Source organism: Ranitomeya variabilis, chromosome 4 (assembly GCF_051348905.1).
Source record: "Ranitomeya variabilis isolate aRanVar5 chromosome 4, aRanVar5.hap1, whole genome shotgun sequence".
Classification (NCBI taxonomy): Eukaryota; Metazoa; Chordata; class Amphibia; order Anura; family Dendrobatidae; genus Ranitomeya; species Ranitomeya variabilis.
The window spans coordinates 76,962,178-76,985,227 of record NC_135235.1 but is presented as its reverse complement, the minus strand read 5'-3'; the positions used below and the strand labels follow the sequence as shown (position 1 = coordinate 76,985,227).

At 42.1% G+C, this 23,050-nt stretch overlaps 1 protein-coding gene across 2 annotated transcripts in view; it reads left to right on the top strand.

The window, feature by feature from the left end:
* Nucleotides 1-22,814, top strand: part of ARID5B (AT-rich interaction domain 5B) — a 350,123-nt gene extending 327,309 nt beyond the window's left edge. For both annotated transcript variants that reach the window (XM_077258777.1, XM_077258778.1), the window contains 2 exons: nt 8,078-8,273; nt 20,082-22,814. In XM_077258777.1, coding sequence (XP_077114892.1) covers nt 8,078-8,273; nt 20,082-22,229 — 2,344 coding nt within the window. In that variant the 3' untranslated portion in view covers nt 22,230-22,814. The remainder of the gene's footprint in view (nt 1-8,077; nt 8,274-20,081) is intronic.
* The last annotated feature ends 236 nt before the right edge of the window (nt 22,815-23,050 follow it).

The following is a 23,050-nucleotide window of genomic DNA, read 5'->3' as shown; positions in this document are numbered from 1 at the left end:
TAGAAATTAGTATACTCAGGGGAGTAATAGAAATAAAATAAGAGTAAAATCTGGTCACTTTTGACCTGCTGACAGATCTTCTTTAAAGAATATTCTTGGGCATTAGGAATCAATAAGGACATTGTTGGAATTGATTTTAATGGGTTTTCCCACTATAAAAATCCACGACATAGGTGATAAGTGTCTGATGACAAGGAAGGTCCACCACTGGGACCCCTACCGACCTCTAGATCTGAGCGTCCAGACCCCATTCCTCCTCAATCAATCCCATGTGTTGAGGTGGGTCTTGAATGGAGTAGTGGTTGAATACCCTCTTTACTGTTCCTTTTCATTTCTATGGGGGTTGACAGAAACCACCAGGTACTGTACTTGGCTGTCTCATTCAGTCCCATTGTATTCCCCATATTATAGGCTGTCGCCAAGAAAATCAAAATCCACAGCGAGTTCTTTGCACTTTGTGGCAGTATAATGTCTGGTATATTTTTATTAAAGCTTATAAAATTTATATTTTTCCAATATTCTTCAGAAAGCGGTGGACGCTAGAATAAGGCTATGCCTTAATCTTGTACACAGCCCCCATGTGTTTTTCTATCCTTCCTAACATGTAAATATGAACTGTAATATTACGGCGGGAGGCCGGTATTTGGCAGCCATATATTATTTTGGTAAGTCTTCATAGAGGGAACAGTTTACAGTTTCAGCAGCTGTAACATGTTTAAACTCGGTTTGTAATGGGATCTGAGGATGGATATTCCCCCTGGGCTCTGTTTAGCCTCGCTGGCCGACTGCCAATCTCCGGGCTACAGAACATAATTCATGTTATGTTCTTACACACACAATGTCAGCGCATGCGCCCGACATCAGTTGTGTTCCCAATGGCTGATCCTTACGTAACTTGTGACAGCGAGCACAGATGAAGAGCGGAAGTGTCGTTTACAATATCACCTAAAATTTTAGCTGCCATTATTTCTAGGGCTACAAAATTAGAGCGCAATTAAGACTGATCGCAATATATTGTTTCTTTAAAGGCTCGTTCACACCAGCATATATGCGCACTGACCAATCTAATCCAACAGGGTCGTTCAGATAACCAAGGAGCCACGTTATTCTTCCACATATCGGATGAGACTCGGACAATCAAGTCCATGGCCAAGCAAAAATAAAGAAAATAAACTACAATACGGATCATCCGTGTTACATCTGATTTTTACGGCTACTTTGCCATTATTAACAGTCAAGGAACTGTATTTAATCATGAACATTTTACATCGTTGATGTATAAATACAGACGCCACATGGATGTCACACAAATGTGAAAATCTGACATGCGGATGATAATACTCCAAGTTTTCTTGATAAAATTTAAACAATTTTTCATATTCTCTTCTGACATTGACTAAGTTATATTATAGCAGTTATAACTAATATTTGAGGTCAAACCACTTCTTCTCATAGATAAAATGTTCACATGTTCCTCTTAATGTACAGTTTTTCACCTTTTTGAGCAGCATTTTGCGCTTTTAAATCATTTGCCAATGACATTGGCAGCTGAAGGTGCAAGAAGCCCTCAACATTTCACCTTTGTGCACATTTGGATATACTTGCACCAGAGCATAAGTGGTTATGGCATGTGCAGGCAGGTACCAGATCTTACCGCAATAATGCATTAGGACACATGACACTTCTAACAAGTTATAGCTGAAAAAATGCTGAGAATCGTTCGTGTGCACTGGCTATAGCAAGTGTGTATGGTCCGGGGTACATACAGTCAGCACATGTCCTTACAATGCACTGCACTCATCTGAATGAGCCCTAAGGCCGGATTCACATTAGCGCATGCGAAATTCTCTGTTTTTTCGTCCAGCAAAAAATGAAATTTTTCCTCTAGTAATGTGTTCCACCCACATGTCCATTTATGACATCTAACTGTCTATTTTTTACATCCTTGTCCCTTTTATGTCCGTTTTGTACATCCATGTTGCATGCAGGTTTTACATGAATAATTTAATAAATAATAATAAAGTTTTCCTATCTTTAGAATTGTAATGGATTTGTGAAAAGTGCATGACATATGGATGGTAAAATGTTTATAATTGGGTTTTTTTTGTGTACTAATTGACTTCTTTTGGGCGAGTCTCAACCGGATCAAAATGGTGCATGCTGCGATTTTTTTACATGGGGACCATCGGTCCGTGTTAAAAACGTTCTTGTGAACTACCACGCTGACTTATATTGGTCCTTTTTTTGCATACCGACCACACATGGATGTTTATCTACCTGCGTAACACACATCTCTATTAAAAAAAACAATGCTGGTAAAGCAATGTAGAAATGTCATTTAATTCTCTGCTGCAGGTTTGTTTCCCTCCTCTCTGTAAGGGAAACATGCTTTCTCTATCATGAATGCACGTCCTATAAACAAAGCTTTGGCTCCACTAAATTAATTTGTCTTTAAAACAACATAATGTTCTGGATAACAGTTCTTATATTGAGAAGTCGCTGAGTTGTGCATTAATCCCACAGTGACTCATTAATCATGCCACATGTATTTGGAAGAAGAAGAAGAAAAAAAAAAAAAGATCATCATTGAAGTTGAAACTGAGATTGTAATTTAATCCATCTCTTCTAATTATAACACAGTTATGTGCTCCTTTAAGATCAAGAATTCGGCTATGACTGGAAAACAGATTATTGAATCGTACATTGTTTAATGTGTTTGTTTTTCTATAATTGTGATTTTAGTTTTAATGTCATAAATCCCCGTGGAGTATGTGGATGATTTGAGAGTGACTGTGCCTTGGCTTCTGATGGGAAAAAAAGCAAGTTTGTGGTGAATTGTTATTGTCTTATCAATATAGTATGATTTGGTAGATTGGTGCAGCCATTACAGGGGGTCGTTAACTGGAATGTAAATGTTATCCCTGGTTAGCTGCTCCCTAAATGTCTGGCAGCTATCTCTCCTGTATCCTCCAAAAACATTAACGCCCGACTGAGCATCCATGTGTTCTCAATGGGGAGAGAGGAGAAAGTCGCTGCCAGAGTGCTTTGACAATGGCTTATCTCGCATTGAACAAACAAGTTTGGCGATTGAATTCAGATTTCCCAACCCTTGTCTCAACAACGATCAGGACAGAGTCAGAAAACTCCATACACAGAAGCTGGTCAGAATCTATTTATGTTGACAAGTTCAGATGATTTGAATCCATTGTTTATTGGGGGAATTAAGGGGGTTGTCTGGCCTTGGGGACTGTGCAGTGGGAGGATTCTACGGACTAAGGGTACTGTCACACAGTACCATTTTAATCGCTACGACGGCACGATTCGTGACGTCGCAGCGTCGTATGATTATCGCTCCAGCGTCGTAGACTGCGGTCACACGTTGCAATCACGGCGCTGGAGCGATGCCGAAGTCCCCGGGTAACCAGGGTAAACATCGGGTTACTAAGCGCAGGGCCGCGCTTAGTAACCCGATGTTTACCGTGGTTACCAGCGTAAAAGTAAAAAAAAAAAAACCGTACATGCTCACCATCTGATGTCCGTCAGGTCCCTTGCCGTCCGCTTCCTGCTCTGACTGAGATCCGGCCGTACAGTGAGAGCAGAGCGCAGCGGCGACGTCACCGCTGTGATCTGCTCTCACTTTCCGGCCGGCAGACAGTCAGAGCGGGAAGCGGACGGCAAGGGACCTGACGGACATCAGATGGTGAGCATGTACGGTTTGTTTTTTTTTACTTTTACGCTGGTAACCACGGTAAACATCGGGTTACTAAGCGCGGCCCTGCGCTTAGTTACCCGATGTTTACCCTGGTTACCAGCGAACGCATCGCTGGATCGCTGTCACACACAACGATCCAGCGATGACAGCGGGAGATCCAGCGACGAAAGAAAGTTCCACACGATCTGCTACGACATACGATTCTCAGCAGGGTCCCTGATCGCAGTAGCGTGTCAGACACTGCGAGATCGTAACGATATCGCTAGAACGTCACGAATCGTGCCGTCCTAGCGATCAAAATTGCACTGTGTGACAGTACCCTAAGTGAAGTCCATTCATGATCTTTTCCTCTCTAATTCCCTTAACCTTCTGGTTATTACAGAAACCTGGATCCAGCATTCAGACACCACCGCAGCTGCCGCACTCTCGTTTGGTGGGCTGAAATTTTCACATACCACTAGACCTGAGAACAAACAGGTTGGAGGTGTTGGTTTGCTCCTTTCATCACAATGTGCTTTCCAGGTCATCCCCCCCGTTCCCTCACTCACATTTCCTTCCTTTGAAGTCCACACCATCAGACTCTATAAGCCCTTCTCCTTGCCACTGGTGGTTGTTTATCGCCCTCCAGGCTCCTCCCACCAGTTTCTAGACCACTTTGCCACCTGGCTTACTCACTTTCTATCCTGTGACATCCCCACCCTCATCATGGGAGACTTTAACATCCCCATCAATGATCCCCTCTCCCAATCTGCCTCTCATCTTCTTTCTCTAACTTCTTCATTCAGCCTCTCATAGTTTACTAATTCTCCTACGCACGAGGACGGGAATACTCTGGACCTTGTTCTCTCCCGTCACGGCTCGCTGCACAACTTTACAAACTCCCCTCTCCCGCTCTCGGACCACAACCTTCTTTCCTTCTCTGTCAAGAATTGTCTCCTCACCCGGGACACCCCCCACTTACCACACTTATCTGAATACACGTACCATTAATACCCAGCAGCTTGTGGACAATCTCCACACATCTCTAGCCCCCATCTCCTCCCTCTCCTGTCCAGACTTAGCATTGTCACACTTCAATAATACAATGAAGAATGCCCTAGATGAAGCAGCACCTTCTACATGCAGAAAGACCTGACACAGACAACAGCAGCCCTGGCACACTATGCAAACACGCTTTCTTCAGCGTTGCTCAAGGTGTGCAGAGCGGCAGTGGAGAAAATCTCTCTTAGCAGAAGACTTCATCCACTATAAGTTCATGCTCAAAACCTATAACTCTGCCCTTTATCTGGCCAAGCAATCCTACTTCACCACCCTCATCACCTCACTATCCAACAACCCAAAATAACTTTTTGAAACCTTAAACTCCCTCCTGAAACCTAAAGTACAGGCCCCCATCACCAACCTCAGCGGTGAGGATCTGGCCACTTATTTCTTAGAAAAAATCAACCACATCCATCACAATATCTCAGCGCAATCTCCTCAGTGCCTGGATCCCCTTCCCTGCCGCACCTCAAGCTCACTAGACATCTTTGAGCCTGTTTCAGAAGAAGTTTCCAAGCTCCTCGCTTCTGCGCGGCCTACAACCTGCAACAGTGACCACATTCCTTCACATATCCTGCAGTCTCTCTCACCAGTGGTCACCACTCAACTGACTAAAATATTTAACCTCTCTCTTTCTTCAGGTATCTTTCCCTCCTCATTTAAACATGCCATCATAACCCCTTTACTTAAAAAGCCATCCCTTGACCAGAACTGCACTGCTAACTACAGACCTGTCTCTAACCTTTCCTTCATCTCTAAACTCATGGAACGCTTGGTCCACTCCCGTCTAATCTGCTGTCTCTCGGATAACTCTCTTCTTGACACCTTACAATCTGGTTTCCGCTCTTTACACTCCACTGAAACTGCCCTCACTAAAGTCTCTAATGATCTAATAACAGCTAAATCCAAAGGTCATTGCTCTCTGCTGATTCTCCTGGATCTCTGCCGCATTTGACACTGTGGATCACCAGCTCCTCACTATGCTCCGCTCTATATTCCTCAAGGACACAGCCCTCTCCTGGTTCTCCTCCTACCTCTCTGACCGCTCCTTCACTGTATCATTTGCTGGCTCCTCTTCTTCTCCTCGTTCCCTTACTATCGGGGTTACGCAAGGCTCAGTCCTAGGCCCCCTCCTCTTTTCTCTTTACACTGCCCCATTGGACAAACAATCAGCAGATTTGGGTTCCAGTATCATCTCTATGCTGATGATACTCAATTATACACTTCTTCCCCCGACATCATCCCTACCCTAATTCAAAATACCAAGGATTGTCTGTCTGCTGTCTCTAACATCATGTCCTCCCTCTACCTGAAATTAAATCTCTCCAAAACCGAACTTCTTGTGTTTCTCCCTTCTACTAACCTCACTCTACCCAACATCGAAATTACCCTGGAGGGTTCAACCATAACTCCCAAGCAGCATGCCCGCTGTCTTGGGGTCATATTCGACACCGAACTTTCCTTTGCTCCCTATATCCGATCACTCACTCGCTCTTGTCACCTGATTCTTAAAAACATCTCCAGAATCCGACCTTTTCTCACCGTTGAAACTGCTAAGACTCTTACTGTCACTCTTATTCATTCCCGTCTGGACTACTGCAACTCTCTTCTGATCGGTCTCCCTCTTACCAAACTTTCTCCTCTCCAACCCATCTTTAATGCTGCAGCCAGAGTCATATTTCTATCCAGCCGCTTCACCGATGCCTCCATCTTGTGCCAGTCATTACACTGGCTACCCATTCGCTACAGTGTCCAGTATAAACTCATCTCTCTCACCCACAAAGCCCTCCACAGTTCTGCACCACTTTATATCTCCTCTCTCATCTCTGTCTATCGCCCTACACGTGCCCTCCGTTCTACAAATGACCTAAGGCTAAGGCTGAGATAACCAACGATTGCCCAAAAAGCCTCTCTGAAACCGCACTGAGCTTCAGCCTGAGCACTCAACACAGCAGTGTACAGTCTCAATACAAGGCTATGAACCTGTACATGGAATATGGGCTTTGGACTTGGAATTGTGCCCTCCTGACAAGTTGTATCTCAGGACACTGAGCCCCATTAATCTGCAAGATGTGATAGGTAGTACCAGTCCTTTAAAAAAAATGTAAATGATAGGTAATTATTAAAAGGGTTATACGACATCGTCCCAAACGGTTCACTACCGCATACTAAACTGAATGGTGTTGGTGAAGTTGCAACCCCACAGTCTGATGTGAGACATACATGATTGGCAGGTATTGTGCACATGTCCCGTTCATGAGGAAAGGTCACGTGCATGATACCCGCCTCGGTGCAGAGTCATAACATCATCAACACTGCTCACTTTCGGTGTGGAAATGAGCGTCTCTGGTACACTCCTTTATGTCTTAGCACGTGCGCTATCTGGATGTACAGACTGTGAAATGGTGAGGCTTTTGTGGTAAAGTATGTTAGATGATTGAGATTAGCGGATCTGGAACTGGGTTACACATTATCAGATATTTTCCATAATCAAATTTATGAAATGATCATTCATGTACCTCGCTAGAGTTGTGTCTCATTGCACATGGTAGAATCTTATATGACTGCACATACGATCCTGTTGCCTCGTACTATGGAGTCATAGGCCTCCATGTCCATCCATCTGTATGGTGTCGTACTAACCACCTTGTGTCTCCATAAAAAACCTGAGCCATACAATATGACAGTTGAACGCCATACATTTCCTCCAGAGGTTGTTCAGAGCCATGATATGGCCATGTGTATTAGGTGGGTATGGCTGCCATGTTTTAATAATGTGACATTAGCATTTATTGAATAAAAATGAATATAGAAATTGGTTCATAAGTAGTGAGTAACTATTTTGAGGCAGTTTTTTTAATAAGTGGGAATATCAGTTGGTGAAGACGACTTCTGGCTGGTGTGAGAAGAACGTACCGTTTCAGTATAATTATAGGAATTTACTATTTTTTGGCTCAGAAATCATATGAAATGTTTTCATGGCGGTAAATGAAGGCTGGTTATTGGCTGCAGCGCTGGTCTATCTGTATCCGTGGTCATCTTCATTGTAGATGTTATATCTTGGAATACTGGCAGTCTATAGGAGAACATATGCGGTACCCTATTACGACTTGCCACTGCAAACGGTATTAAATATACGGTAGTTCTCTGCAGATTATTATTACATTAGTAAAGACACTTTCTTTATTCACAGGAACAGTAAAAAAAAATCTAATTACCCCTCAATATGCCATCTGGATATACAAGTATTCTGAAGTGCGTATTCAATAAGTCTTTCAAATGCATTTACAATGAGGAACTAATGTATTTTTCTTGTTTATTTAGATTAATCCTTCCCTATGAAAGGTTTATCAACGGAGAGGAAGACAAACCGCTACCTCCCGTCAAGCCTCGAAAACCAGAAGGCAATTCCCCAGAAGTAGAGACAAAAACAAAACTGTGCAGCGCAAAACGTATTAAACCTGAAGGCCAAAAGACAAAGAAAGAGAAGGATGCAGCAACAAAACCTGAAGATTCAGAGGTAATCGGTGATACTCTGTATCCACTACCTGCCTGTAATTTACATACGTAGTTAATAAGAAAATGAATTTGTTGGGGTTTTTTTATTACCGTTCCACTAATTTTAAGTTATTTTATAATAATTTCTCCATAAGTGCAACAATACATCCAAATGATAAATTAGACATCAGTACTAGGGTTGAGCGAAACGGATCGTTCATTTTCATAAGTCGCCGACTTTTGGCAAAGTCGGCGTCTCATGAAACCCGACCCGATCCCTGTGTGGGGTCGGCCATGCGGTACGCTATCTTGGCGCCAAAGTCGCGTTTCGTATGACGCGTTTAGCGCCATTTTTTCAGCCAATGAAGGAGTGTGGGCAGAGTGATGACATAGGGGTTAGGGGCGTGCACACCTATCATCATTTTATCGCTTGTGCGCAGTAGGGATTTGCAATGTGTAAAACGAAATTTTCTGTGCTGGGACGGAGGGGAGAGAGGGAGGGAGAGAGAGAGCGAGAGAGAGAGAGAGAGAGAGAAAAAAAAAATCCCCATTGACGTGCATAGGGTTTCGTGTTCCGGCCGATCCTCGACTTTTCGCAGTAATCGGCCGATTTCGCCCGACTCGACTTTTCAAAAAGTCGGGTTTCGCGAAACATGACTCGACCCTAAAAAGTCAAAATCGCTCAACCCTAATCAGTACATCTATAGGTGCTTCTCACAAAATTAGAATTTCAGCAAAAAGTTAATTTATTTCAGTTCTTCAATGCAAAAAGTGAAACTCATATATTAAATAGAGTCATTGCAAACATAGTGATCTATTTCAAGTGTTTATTTCTGTTACTGTTGATGATTATGGCTTACAGCCGCCAATGAAAACCCAAAAGTCATTATCCCAGAAAATTAGAATACTTTATTACACCAGCTTGAAAAATTATTTTAAAATCTGAAATGTTGGCCTATGGAAATGTATGTTCAGTAAATGCACTCAATCCTTGGTTGGGGCTCGTTTTGCATCAATTACTGCATCAATGCGGCGTGGCATGGAGGCGATCAGCCTGTGGCACTTCTGAGGTGTTATGGAAGCCCAGGTTGCTTTCATAGCAGCCTTCAGCTCATCTGCATTGTTTGGTCTGGTGTCTCTCATCTTCCTCTTGACAATAAGGTCAGGTGAGTTTGCTGGCCAATCAAGCACAGTGATATTGTTGTTTTTAAACCAAGTATTGGTACTTTCGGCAGTGTGGACAGGTGCAAAGTCCTGCTGGAGATTGAAATCTCCATTTCCAAAAAGCTTGACGGCAGAGGGAAGCATGAAGTGCTCTAAAATCTCCTGGTAGACTGCTGCGCTGACTTTGGTCTTGATTAAACATAGTGGACCTACACCAGCAGATGACATGGCTCCCCAAACCATCACTGATTGTGGAAACTTCACATTAGACCTCAAGCAGCTTGGATTGTGGCCTCTCCACTCTTCCTCTAGACTCCGGGACCTTGACTTCCAAATGAAATGCAAAATTTACTTTCATCTGAAAACAACACCTTGGACCACTGAGCAACAGTCCAGTTCTTTTTCTCCTTGAACCAGGTAAGAGGCTTCTGGCATTGTCTATTAGTCATGAGTGGCTCGACACAAGTAATGTGACACTTGTAGACCATGGCCTGGATATGTCTGTGTGTGGTGGCTCTTGAAGCAATGACTCCAGCAGCAGTCCACTCCTTGTGAATCTCCCCCAACTTTTTGAATGGCCTTTTCTTAACAATCCTTTCCAGGCTGCGGTTATCCCAGTGGCTTGTGCACCTTTTTCTAACACACTTTTTCCTTCCACTCAACTATCCATTAATATGCTTGGTCACAGCACTCTGTGAACGGCCAGCTTCTTTAGCAATGACCTTTTGTGGCTTACCCTCCTTGTGGAGTGTGTCAATGATTGCCTTCTGGACATCTGTCAAGTTAGCAGAGCAGTCTTCCCCATGATTGTGGAGCCTACTGAAACAGACTAAGGGACCTTTTAAACGCTTAGGAAGCCTTTGCAGTTGTGTTTTGTCAATTATTCTAATTTACTGAGATAATAACTTTTGGGTTTTCATTGGCTGTAAGCCATAATCATTAACATTAACAGAAATAAACACTTGAAATAGATTACTCTGTTTGTAATGACTCCATATAATATGTGAGTTTCACTTTTTTATATTGAAGAACTGAAATAAATTAACTTTTTGATGATATTATAATTTAGTGAGAAGCGCCTGTATATACATCTATTGCTGATGATAGACGTGGCATTATAGCTGATTATTCTTAGTAGAACTCCCTCAATGCATTGTTTTATTGTAAGAGTCTCCCAACATAGCATTATTACAAATGGAGAGGGCAGAACCCTGGAAGTGAAAAACCTTATAAATTATTGAAAGGGTTATCTTAACAGTAGAAAAAAAGGGTCAAGAGTATTTAAAATAACAAAGTTAGTAATGGTTCCAAATTCATGACTGAATGGGAAATAAGTTACCTCCTGCTATGATCGTTGTTTTATTGTTGGGTCCAAAATTCTGCGCCAAATCATTTCATAATAGTACTGGAATTCAACAGTAAAATGAAGGGAGCTGACCCCTGTACAAATAAATTGTGAAACTAATAAACTCCAAATTTTGGAGCTAAAACTAAATGCCGATGCTCCTAGTTGGATGTACACTCACCAGGACTTATCACATGGAGCTCGTTTCCAAGCACCAGTTATCATCACCGTGTCCCTGGAAATGAGTTTTAAATATTGGCAAGTGTTCTGTGAAAACATCATTACTGCAGGTCAAGTGTAGAAGGTCCATGGCTGTGATGTGATCACTGAATGTTTAGAGCCAAGTGACTGAATATTTTTTGTTTCTTTACTTTAAGGGATTGTCAAGTTTAGAAAGCTCAATTTCACTCATAGGTATTAGAGGGCGTCCTCATCTCTTATTCAGAGTGGAAAGCGGTTACAAAACTCTTCTCTGAAGAATCGTCTCTGTTCTGTATGACACAAACTGCTCATCAATATGAATGAGCTTTGTGCAATGCTTCATTTCCCCTGTGGGGGCACTGCAGATAAACTGAGCACTTACGACTAGATTAAGGCTGATAGCAAAGGGTCCTGGCATGGAGACAACACTTGTGATCACTTTTTGTTATCAAACAATCCTTCTAACCAGTTGGGATCACAGTAAACTCATTCGAGTGTGCTGTACTCTGCAGATCCCCTAAAAATAACTTTTTATTCTACGCCGATAGGCGTCTCTGGTTTTGATCCAGCGCCTTCTCTTTTCCTCCAATTGCCATCCTCCTTCCCTGCTTCATGTGGATGACGTGTCCTATGTCATCCACACAGTGTCCCCCATCTACCTCATGCGCAGACGTACTTCTCTATGCCCTGCCGACGACAGAGCAAAGTACTGTAGTGCACATTCTCTGGCTTTGCTTACGGGTCATCAGAGCTCTTTGACGTTTCCTGGCACATAATAAATAATAATAATCTTTATTTCTGTATAGCGCTAACATATTCCGCAGCGCTTTACAGTTTGCACACATTATCATTGCTGTCCCCGATGGGGCTCACAATCTAAATTCCCTATCAGTATGTCTTTGGAATGTGGGAGGAAACCGGAGAACCCGGAGGAAACCCACGCAAACAAGGGGAGAACATACAAACTTCTTACAGATGTTGTCCTTGCTGGGATTTGAACCCAGCGCTGCAAGGCTGTAGTGCTAACCACTGAGCCACCGTGCTGCCCTGCATGGCACATAACGCACTATAGTAATTAGCTCTGCCCACAGTAGGACAGAGAAGTGCGCCTGCGCAGGAGCGCGATTGGGGGACACTGTTGATGACATAGGACACGCCATCCACATGAAGCAGGAAAAGAGGACGGCAATCATAGCAAGAGAGGAGGTGGCGGATCAAGCTGAAAGACACCCACCAGACTGGACCGCACCACCTGTGGTATAATAGAAGGTCTTTTTTGTGCCATGCCTATGGGACTAGGGACATGCATACAGCATAATAGAATGCTGTAAAAGAGGGCTTAAAGGTGGTGCGTTACTTTATATGGGGAAAATCTGATGACAGCTTCTCTTTAATGAAAAGTTCAACTATTCTCACCTGAAATACAAAAAATAGTAAGTCAGTGAGGCTGCTGCTACTTTATATTGATGACCTGTGTGTAGGACAGGTGTTCATTATAGCAGGGCAGCACATTACACTGACTAGTGGCTGCTACTGGTTACTGCGAATCTGCAACCCATTCTTTTCATAGTATCAAAAACCCACCCAAGAAAGATTTTTATTTCTCGGGTTTATGAAGGGACATATGCTACAAAAAAAATGTATGATTGATATATGCATATAAAATATAGAAGTAAAATAAACAGGTAAATCTACAGCTATCAAGGTGGTGGTTGGAGTTGGATCCCGACCGTTCTGACAGTGATCCATCCCACGGATAGGTCATCAATATAAAAGTAGCGGACAACCTCTAATGCACAGTCCTGTTCTGTCAGCTCAGCCAAACTAATGTCCAAATGTAATAAAACTAAGGGAAATGTCATTATCTGCCATCACTGCTTAGACCTATATCAGAATTACATGGTTTTATAGGTTTTATTGTTGTGTGCTGAGAAGGGGTTATAGTTTTAACCTGTATATTTTGAAGGTTTGGCCTATTTTTTTAAGTGTCTTCTTTACTCCTGCTGCTACAGATCACACAATAGTACTGATAGCCTAAGTATGAACATTGGGGTTTATGTGTAAGTGGCTGAGATGTAATACCACATACTGCCAGTGAGGCAAGAGTGGCGCTGTTTCTGGAAAAAAAACAAAAAAACCTTTTAGCTTACATGATTAAATAGGTCATTGTGAATCCGCCCTTTCCCCTCCTCTTTGTAGGGGTAGGTTTGTAGGTCACTGGGCTGATCCTTCAATGCACCTTGATGTTATCGTCTTTAACTAGGAACAGTAATGACATAATTTTCAAGAAATTCTTCCAGAATCCTCAGCTCAGAGCCCAGATCACTGGTGACATTTCCAGCACTATAACACTTAAACTGGTTAACAGTATGAGGCAACTGTGTTTTCGTTGAGTTTTATTTTTTTTTTGTAAGCCATTATGTTTGAAGGAAAATGACATTTCATTGTGATGTTTTTGTATGGAATATAATGGCGCCTTCCTGAACAATAGCATTTTAGTTTCGCAGTGTTGCTAAGTACTGATTGTACCGTGGAGATGAATTGTAAAGGTTAATGTGGGGAAGCAGAATAAAATATGTATATAGGCTTTGTTTAGTTTTGTTTATAACAATCTAAGTAGAATGTCTACAAATGTAACATCACGTAAGGTGGCACAATGGAGCGGCCACCATCAATAGTAACAGGCGCGCACACCGAGGCTGCGGAGACGGCACTGGGTATTCAGTAGCTTGAAAAAAAATCTTACTTTTACATCTGTTTGGAAGATGATAAAATATTACATAAAATGGAATAAGCTGGAAATTACTGTATATTAAAAGAAAATGAACATTGAGGCTGTGTGTGTGCTCATGATGAGTTTTTGGTGAGTTTTTAATGTCCATTTTTGCACCTACTTGCGGTTTTATATTGCATTTTTTAATGCTTTTTTATCGCAGTTTTGATGCTGCATTTTTTGTCTCCGGTTGGTATGGCATGTTTTAAATAAAGCCACTTTGTTTTTGATACTTCCTGGTATTTGGCTTTGACAAAACGTTATTAATATAAGTCGTGTGTGGATTACCCGCGCCTTTAGTGCATTTCCGCAGCAGAACTGTACTAAAAACACATGTGCGTCTTTTCCTTGTTGATTTTCCGCATTTAATGCAAGTGTATGGGAAAAATCTGCACAGAAAACTCAGCGCACCCTCAAGAGAAATGGACGAGTTGCGGATCTGAAACGTACATTCAGTAACAAAAAAAACCACAATGGACGTGATATTTCTATAAATTCCATCCATTTTGCTGGGACTGTAAGATGTTTTGTTTTTGGATTAGCAAAAATACGCAGCGTCAAAAAAATGATTGTGGGCACACAGTCCAAGGATCCGATTCATTAATTACACCAAAATTCTGGTGTAGAACCCCTTAGAAAATTACAAAATTTGGGTGCAACCTGGAAATGGCGCTAAAATGTTGCAACTTTTGGCAATATCACACCAGTCACCACCAGCTTTGCCTATTAGCGTAAATTTTGCCAGAAAGGAACTGGAGTACATTTCTAGCAGACACGTATGGCACAGTAATATGCACCTATTTCATTAAGTGGCATGAACCTCATTATGAATTAGCGCATCCTACATGTTCCTCCTACTCCTGCATGCTCCTCCTACTCCTGCATGCTCCTCCTACTCCTGCATGCTCATTCTACTCCTGCATGCTCATTCTACTCCTGCATACTCCTCCTACTCCTGCATGCTCCTCCTACTCCTGCATGCTCACCCTACTCCTGCATGCTCACCCTATTGCTGTATGCTCATCCTACTGCTGCATGCTCATCCTACTGCTGCATGCTCATCCTACTGCTGCATGCTCATCCTACTCCTGCATGCTCATCCTACTGCATGCTCATCCTACTGCTGCATGCTCATCGTACTCCTGCATGCTCATCCTACTGCTGCATGCTCATCCTACTGCTGCATGCTCATCCTACTGCTGCATGCTCATCGTACTCCTGCATGCTCATCCTACTGCTGCATGCTCATCGTACTCCTGCATGCTCATCCTACTGCTGCATGCTCATCCTACTGCTGCATGCTCATCCTACTCCTGCATACTCATCCTACTCCTGCATGCGCATCCTACTGCTGCATGCTCATCCTACTGCTGCATGCTCCTCCTACTGCTGCATGCTCATCGTACTCCTGCATGCTCATCTTACTCCTGCATGCTCATCCTACTGCTACATGCTCATCTTACTGCATGCTCATCCTACTGCTGCATGCTCATTCTACTGCTGCATGCTCATCTTACTCCTGCATGCTCATCCTACTGCTGCATGCTCATCCTACTGCTGCATGCTCATCTTACTGCTGCATGCTCATCTTACTGCATGCTCATCTTACTGCATGCTCATCCTACTGCTGCATGCTCATCTTACTGCATGCTCATCCTACTGCTGCATGCTCATCTTACTCCTTCATGCTCATCCTTCTCCTGCATGCTCATCGTACTGCTGCATGCTCATCTTACTCCTGCATGCTCACCCTACTGCTGCATGCTCACCCTATTGCTGTATGCTCATCCTACTGCTGCATGCTCATCCTACTGCTGCATGCTCATCCTACTGCTGCATGCTCATCCTACTCCTGCATGCTCATCCTACTGCATGCTCATCCTACTGCTGCATGCTCATCGTACTCCTGCATGCTCATCCTACTGCTGCATGCTCATCCTACTACTGCATGCTCATCCTTCTCCTGCATGCTCATCTTACTCCTGCATGCTCATCCTACTCCTGCATGCTCATCCTACTCCTGCATGCTCAAAAAAAAATTATACCCCAAGGTGGACAACCCCTTCAAAATACATTCCTTCTTTTTTCCTAACGTCGTTGAAAATAATTCCTCATCATGTAATTAACATAAGTATGACATTAGTGATTACTATTTTATCCCAATTGATCATCATCATCAGCGCATTTTGAAAGCAGAGCTCGTGTACTTTTTTATTGTTTTCTCTACACACTTTTATCTTTTCTCACAGAATGTCTTTAATTGCAAAAAAAAGTTGTGACCCCTTTGTTTTATTTCAATAAATAAAATTGTTACCTTTGTCCTGTGTCTAGCGCTATTCATGGCTGATAAAAGGAGAGGTAAAAATAAGACAAAGAGGAGCAGTGTGCAGATGTCTGACTACTTCATTCTTTTCATAGATTAAACTGTTTGTAGTTACCATTCGCTGTTTTCTTAGCGTGTGAATGCCGGAGAGGATGTTTAATTTGTCTTATAGTAAACTGAAAACAGATGTAAGGTAGAAATCTATAAGTGGAGCTTTCTTGTTTCTAAAGTTCAGCATGTTCTTAAAACTTTAACTAGGCTATTCTCCAGTTCTGAAAGAAACATCTGAAAATTGTCGCTGGTTGTACAGTAAATGACGATATCTCTGAGCAGCAGGGAAGAGCGCTTGCAGGTTACGCAGCACAATACGGCGCATTCATTCTACTAATTGTAGGAGGGTAATTTACACTTCTTTGTACATCATCCGGAATTGGACTGCGAGTAGAAATGTATCAACATATTGTCAATGTGTACGGGGAAAAAAAAGCTGAACGTGGCCAACATCCAGGTGGAGTTTGTAACAACGGAAATGTTTATTTATGCTAATAGTCATATTAATACTAGTAGATCTGCCATCCAGATTGATACACTTTCAATTATAGGCACTGGAAACATGACTTTAAAGGGGTGTTTTCAAGTTAGAAGGTTAACTCCTATGGCAAAGGATAGGGTTAACTTTCCAGTCACTGGTGGTCTGACCACTATGGCCCGCACTGGTTCTGAGCTGCACTCGGCAATCTGCATCACTCCCTTTGGAATGAATGTGCTCATGATCGACCTCCACTCCATAGAGCTGGGGCTCTTCAGAGTCCCTGTTCTCAGAATCAGTGGGGGCCACTGTGGTTCAACTCCCAGTGACATTCCAGTGACGGCGGTTGAAATCCAAGTGATATCCCAGTGACGTCACTTGAAACCCCAGTGATTGAAAACATCCCCTTAAAGCTATTTACTCAATATCCCACCCAAAAATGCAGACTAGGAAACTGATTTCTTCTACATGCATGAACGCCTAATATGTCTACTAAGGTGGCGGACATGAGTGGCATTGTTAGGCCTCTGACTGCCATACTAACTTATTGGCACCCAGCAATCTCTTCTTGGGGATCTCTTCTTGGGGAAAAGAGGAAGCCTCCATCCCTTTGTCAACTGCATAGATCCCCGTATTCGCTATTAACTGCAGCATCTAAAGGGCTCAACTTTCAAGCTCGGAGAAAACTCTGCTTCTTGAGTTGGTCTGACAGCCCCAGCAAGATTACCATGAGAGGACATCATGGAGCATTAATAGACAGCACCCACAATGTACATGTTTCTCATGGGTCGTTAAGTGCTATTCACTATCCTATAAAATATTCCATTTATGACATACTACTTCTTCGTCATGTCAGAAAATAACAAACTGCTCTTTACGCAACGTCCTCAGGTCCAGCACTGAGTCTATAGCTCTGCTCTCGGTGTCCGGTAATGGATGTGGCGCGGATGTCATGTCAACAGAAAAACAGCCAATCAGTGGGCTCTATGGCTCGGCTTGGGAGTGGGGCATCCGTCTACATGGGCGGAGGCATTGATCTCACTGATTGGCTGTCGACGTGATGGATGTTAGCACAGCAGCCAATACCGGCCCCCCGGCAAGTAATCAGATGTTCGGTACATGAAAACAAAAAAAATCAGCCGGACTATAACCTGGTAGGCCTGCAAAGTGTAAGATCGTGTTCACACTGTGGCCATTTCACAAACAAATCCAAGGAAAAACCAAAATGAGCAGAAACCCTACAGCAAGTAAATAAGTAAATAGTAATAGTGCATGTTAATAATATAGGGTACTTAGATAACAATATTTTGATCGTAAAAGCCATCCCGCCACGACAAGGTGCACCCATCGGGACGGTCCAATCTGTACATGACAAAAGTCCAAACTATTGCCTATAACTAATGATATCCAATATCCCTATGTAAGGCATACCCACCAATGCTACGGTAAGTTTTTTTTGGGGTGTGATAGAAAACCAGAAGAAAGGCTTGAAAAATTGGGGAAAACATATAAACTCAACCCAGATGTGTCCCAGATTTGGGAGTCCATGGTCCGTGTGAAGCAATCACTGAGCAGTGGTGGGGTTATCCGGAATCTTTCATTCATTGTTCAGTGTTTGTACAGATCTTACGTGTATTTTCTTATCATCTGTGGGTAGCTTTCACACTTTTTGTGCTCAGATCTTACTGTACCTCTGTTCTATCCCGCAGCCTTCATTTAATCTTTACATTCCAAGCTGCAACCTAAAGCTGAAACATTATTCTTTTATGTCGCAGTCTGATATTAAAAGTGTAGAGCGCATTGGTGCTGGTGAAAACTAGTGGTGGGATTTTCTTTGTAATGATATTAATTCTATTCCCTCTCTTGTTTTCTCATCTGTCTGGAATTTTCATGTAATTGAATAAGCTCTGGAGACCACAGATGATTCAAGACTGATTAAGCAGCTAATAATGGCATTTTTTGGTTATACTGAGAAAAGAAAACTTAGCTGTAGAGATAGTAGAGGAAAGAAATCGGCAGCTGGAGAACAGTTGTGAATCATTAGTCTTTTTATATTCGCCCTAAAGTAATGAACAGAGCTTGGCCTTTAGAAAATCCACTTCTATAAATTACTTCTATGTCTATTATCTTTTTAGAACAGATTAAACAAAACGCGATTTGACACAATGGGTTAACATTACTTTTATCCATACCAATCAGCCTGCAATATCCTACATAGAACATGCCACTGACCTTAGGGTCCCGGCCCCCCTGGGGGTTACTAGACTGCGAAATGTATTGATTTGTGGACACTGATTTTATCGTACACTGCAAAAACAGACTCAGCGCAGGAACAAAAAAAAGTGCAAAAATGATCAGAAAATGTTTTCCAGCCTCCTAATTAGGCAAAGAAGCAAATATTTGTCCAGTCTATATTCTATAAAATTTTTAGGTGCCTTAAAGTGAACATCCACCTTTTATCACCATGTCATTTTTAAAGGCATCTGTAACCCAGTGTTTGCTGCCTAAACTGAGAGCAGCATAATGTAGGGGCAAAGACCCTGATTCCAATGATGTGTCACTTACTGGGCTATTTAGTTTTTATAAAATGATTGTTTTATCTGCTGGAGAGAACTACTTGACCTCGTGCAAGGTAGTCCAACCACACCCCCATCACTCATTGACAGTTTTCTGCCTATGCACAGTGTACATAGAAAGTAGCCAATCAGGGGTGTGGGTGGGTTATACAGACCTCAGCATTCAGAGAACTGATAGATCTGCAGCAGATAAAACAGGGATTTTATTGAAGCTGCAGCAACCAGTATAGTAAGTGATAAATCGCTGTAATCAGATTCCCCTACATCATGCAAAAACCTGTTTACAAATTCATTTTAAGGTTCACCATTCTGTGCTGATACAGTTTCATAATATATGTATGTAGTGCTTGGACTAGATTTTTTTCTGGTCCAAATTTTCCTGCATGGATAGAGTTAAATGATAAAATTATGAAAGCTGTCCCCCACCTGCAGAGGGAGCTCAAGAGCTTCCTGCATACAGTATATTTATGAAGGACAATGTATATACACGTGCAGTAAACTCCCTCTAGTGGCGGCTTCAGGCATTACAAAGATATTTTTTAAATAATAATAATTTGTGCAGAGGATTTGGACTTCTATCAGGCAAACCTAGCTCTGTCAGCTATAAAGATATATTTAGTTTCCACAATGATTGACAGTCCCATCTCTACTACTGATATGACTGTGACTGTCAACAAATGACGCAGAGGAATCAAGTAGTCATTTTATCTGCCAAGTTTTCTGACCTATGACTAGGGTATGTGTTGCAATAGTGTAGTGATAGTACTGGCAGCAGACAGGGGTCAATTAGTTACATCCAAATAAACGAAGTATGATCTTACTATTTACAATTAATAGAATTTTAATGTTTTTCTTGTTGACTATTTCTGTAAATTTATATTAAAAGTCTGGGACTAAAAAAAAAATTGTGTTTTTTCAGGCTTCACCAATAGAGGAAGCGCATCAGGATATAAATGAGGAAAACCTGTCTTATACTTGTGATTCGGAGGACATCAAGCCAAAGGTAGACAACTCTGAACTGATCGAAGACGGCCAGTCCACCGCTCTGGATGAAGAAGAACTAGATGAGTCCATTCCTAGCATATGTCACGCGAAAGGAGAAGATATAGTGCACTCAGAAGCTATTCCCATTGACTCATTCCCCCACGCCATAAAAGAAGATAATTCCAGGTTAGCAGATGATGAACCAGAAACACTCATTGAAAGCGCAACTGTACTAAAAGCGGAGCACTGCAAGCAAGAAATGCCAGCTCTATCAGAAAGGGAAATACGGGAAGGACATTATACCATGTTTCCCTCAATTCAGGTCCAACTGCAGCATGAAATTGATGCGGTTGATGAAAAATTGCCAGATATACCAGATTACATTGCAAACTGTACAGTAAAGGTGGACCCATTGGTCTCCGATGACCTTAAAAATCCTCTGGACAACAACATTTTACAGGATGCATTGAAGCAGAACCACAAAGTGTACTTGGTCCAGACTCTGGACATGCTGAAAGAGAAGGACACTTCATCGTCATCATCGAATGAAGAATCTTCATTCAGTTACACACCTTTGCTTTATTCAAGGGGGAACCCAGGAATAATGTCTCCATTAGCAAAAAAGAAGCTTTTGTCACAGGTTAGCGGGGCTTCACAAACCGGAAGTTACCCCTACGGCTCACCGCCACCACTAATTAGCAAAAAAAAATTAAATTCCAAACTAGATGTTTCTCAACCTTTGGCTCAAACTCATCAGGTATCGAACGCTGATACAGTGGCTATAAACAGACCGTCTGTGATTCAACATGTTCAAAGTTTCAAGCAAAAAGCGACAGACGAAAAAAGGAGCATAAATGAGCTGTACAAGAACAGTACTTTAAACAAAGCAGACTCTTACCGCTGTGAATTTGCCAAGCAGCATCAGAGTGTGCTGGCAGAGTCTTACTCCTTGAAGTCCAGTATGCTTGAATGCAAAGAGATGGCAGAGAAGAGGGCCGCACATAACTCCAACATGCCAGCCTTTTTGGCCGAGTTCTATTCATCGCCTCATCTGCATAGGCTTTATCGGCATACAGAGCACCATCTTCACAATGAACATTCATCAAAATACCACCCTCGGGAAATGTATAGAGAAAGTGAAAATGTATCCTTACACAAGCATCAAGACAAGCTTCGCTACCATCACTCGCTACATCAACAAGAAAAACAGAATGTCTCGAATCATATGGATGACCAGCCAACTGATTTGAGCCTTCCAAAATCTATGCACAAGCACAGTACAAAAATGCCAGGAACGAACCTCTCCCATCATTTGGTACACCAAGAAAGCAAAACCCATCACAGTCCATTTCATGTTCCAAACAGTAAGGCCATTGGCATAGACTGTAACCCAAAAGCCTGTAGAGTTTCGCCAATGCTGATACAGGCATCAAAAAGACACGCAGACTCAGTTCACAGGCCCATTAAGACTCACAGCGTAAGACTTGACAATGTAAGAAAGATGGAAGCCACAGTCCATCCAATCACAGTTGCTAAAGCAAGTCCTCAAAATTTTGGGACCTCGCGGTCTTTGAAAAGAAATCTTGATGATATGGACAGCGGAGTCTGCGAAAAGAAAATACGAGCAGTGTCTCCTCTACATATACCAAAGGAGATATCAGGTCAAGAGGGTGAAAGCAGCAAATCATTGCATGACATTCATTCTGTTGGTATGATGGAGAGTCACAAATATCCACTATCAACGCCAATTTTTACTGGGATCTATCCTGGAGGCTTATGTAGTGGGCTAAGCACGCGCATACCACCTGCCTATTCACATCCACTGCAGTACTTGAAAAACCAGAGTGTGCTTTCACCACTAATGCAACCCTTAGCGCTCCATTCCTTGATGATGCAAAGACAATATCTAACCAACTCCACTAACTCTCAGCAGCTATATAGACATTTGGCTTCAGCCACCCCAGTAGGACCTTCATACGGTGACCTACTACACAACAACATTTACCCTTTAACGGCTATCAACCCACAGTCCGCTTTTCCTTCCTCACAGCTGTCATCTGTACACCCCAGCACAAAACTTTAAGCAAATTCCCTGCGGCAAAAAAAAAAAGTCCAATTTTTTTTAATACCTTAGCTACATTCCTTGCCTAGCACAATATTCTGCATAAACAACGCGCTCTACTGTGTGAGCCGCACTGTAACCCTATATGTAACATATTAGAGGTAAGAACAATGGAGTCAACGTCGCACCTTTTTGCGTTGGTACAGTTTTCTAATGGAAACACCTTGCACAAAAAAAAAATTACAATGTAGGGAACCAAATGTGCGAAACATATTTGTGACAGAAGGTAAAAAAGCAAAAAAAAGCTGGATTATCATAGGTTCAGATGTCACAACATACTCTAGAGGCAACGCTTTTGCTTTTTTTTTTTGTCTTTTTTTTTGACTGTTAAAGGTTCAATCAATGCAATGTATAGTTACATTAAATTTACAAGTAAATTTTAACACTATAATGGCAGAGGAAAGTTAAACACTGTTTATTCGACTGTATATATCTGCCAGTGTCACTGTCTGTTCTATTAATTTATATGGAATAAGCCTTCAGTTGATTTCTTTGCTTTTTTTATATTTTTGTTTTTTTTATTAAACAGTTGTGTGTTAACGGCAAGGTCATTTTGAGAGGTTGATTTTGTGCGTGTTGTCAAGATTATAACTTTAGAAGATATTTTACAATTCGCTCATCTTTGATTACGTGTAAAAGGATAAATCAGACCCGTCATCTACACCCCATTATCCACACCCCCACCTCATCCACATTCAAACATTTGTCTATATCCCAGAGACAACCATTTGCAAGTTTTGGCTGTTATTGGGGTATATCATTGGTATACCCAAAGGAAAAAT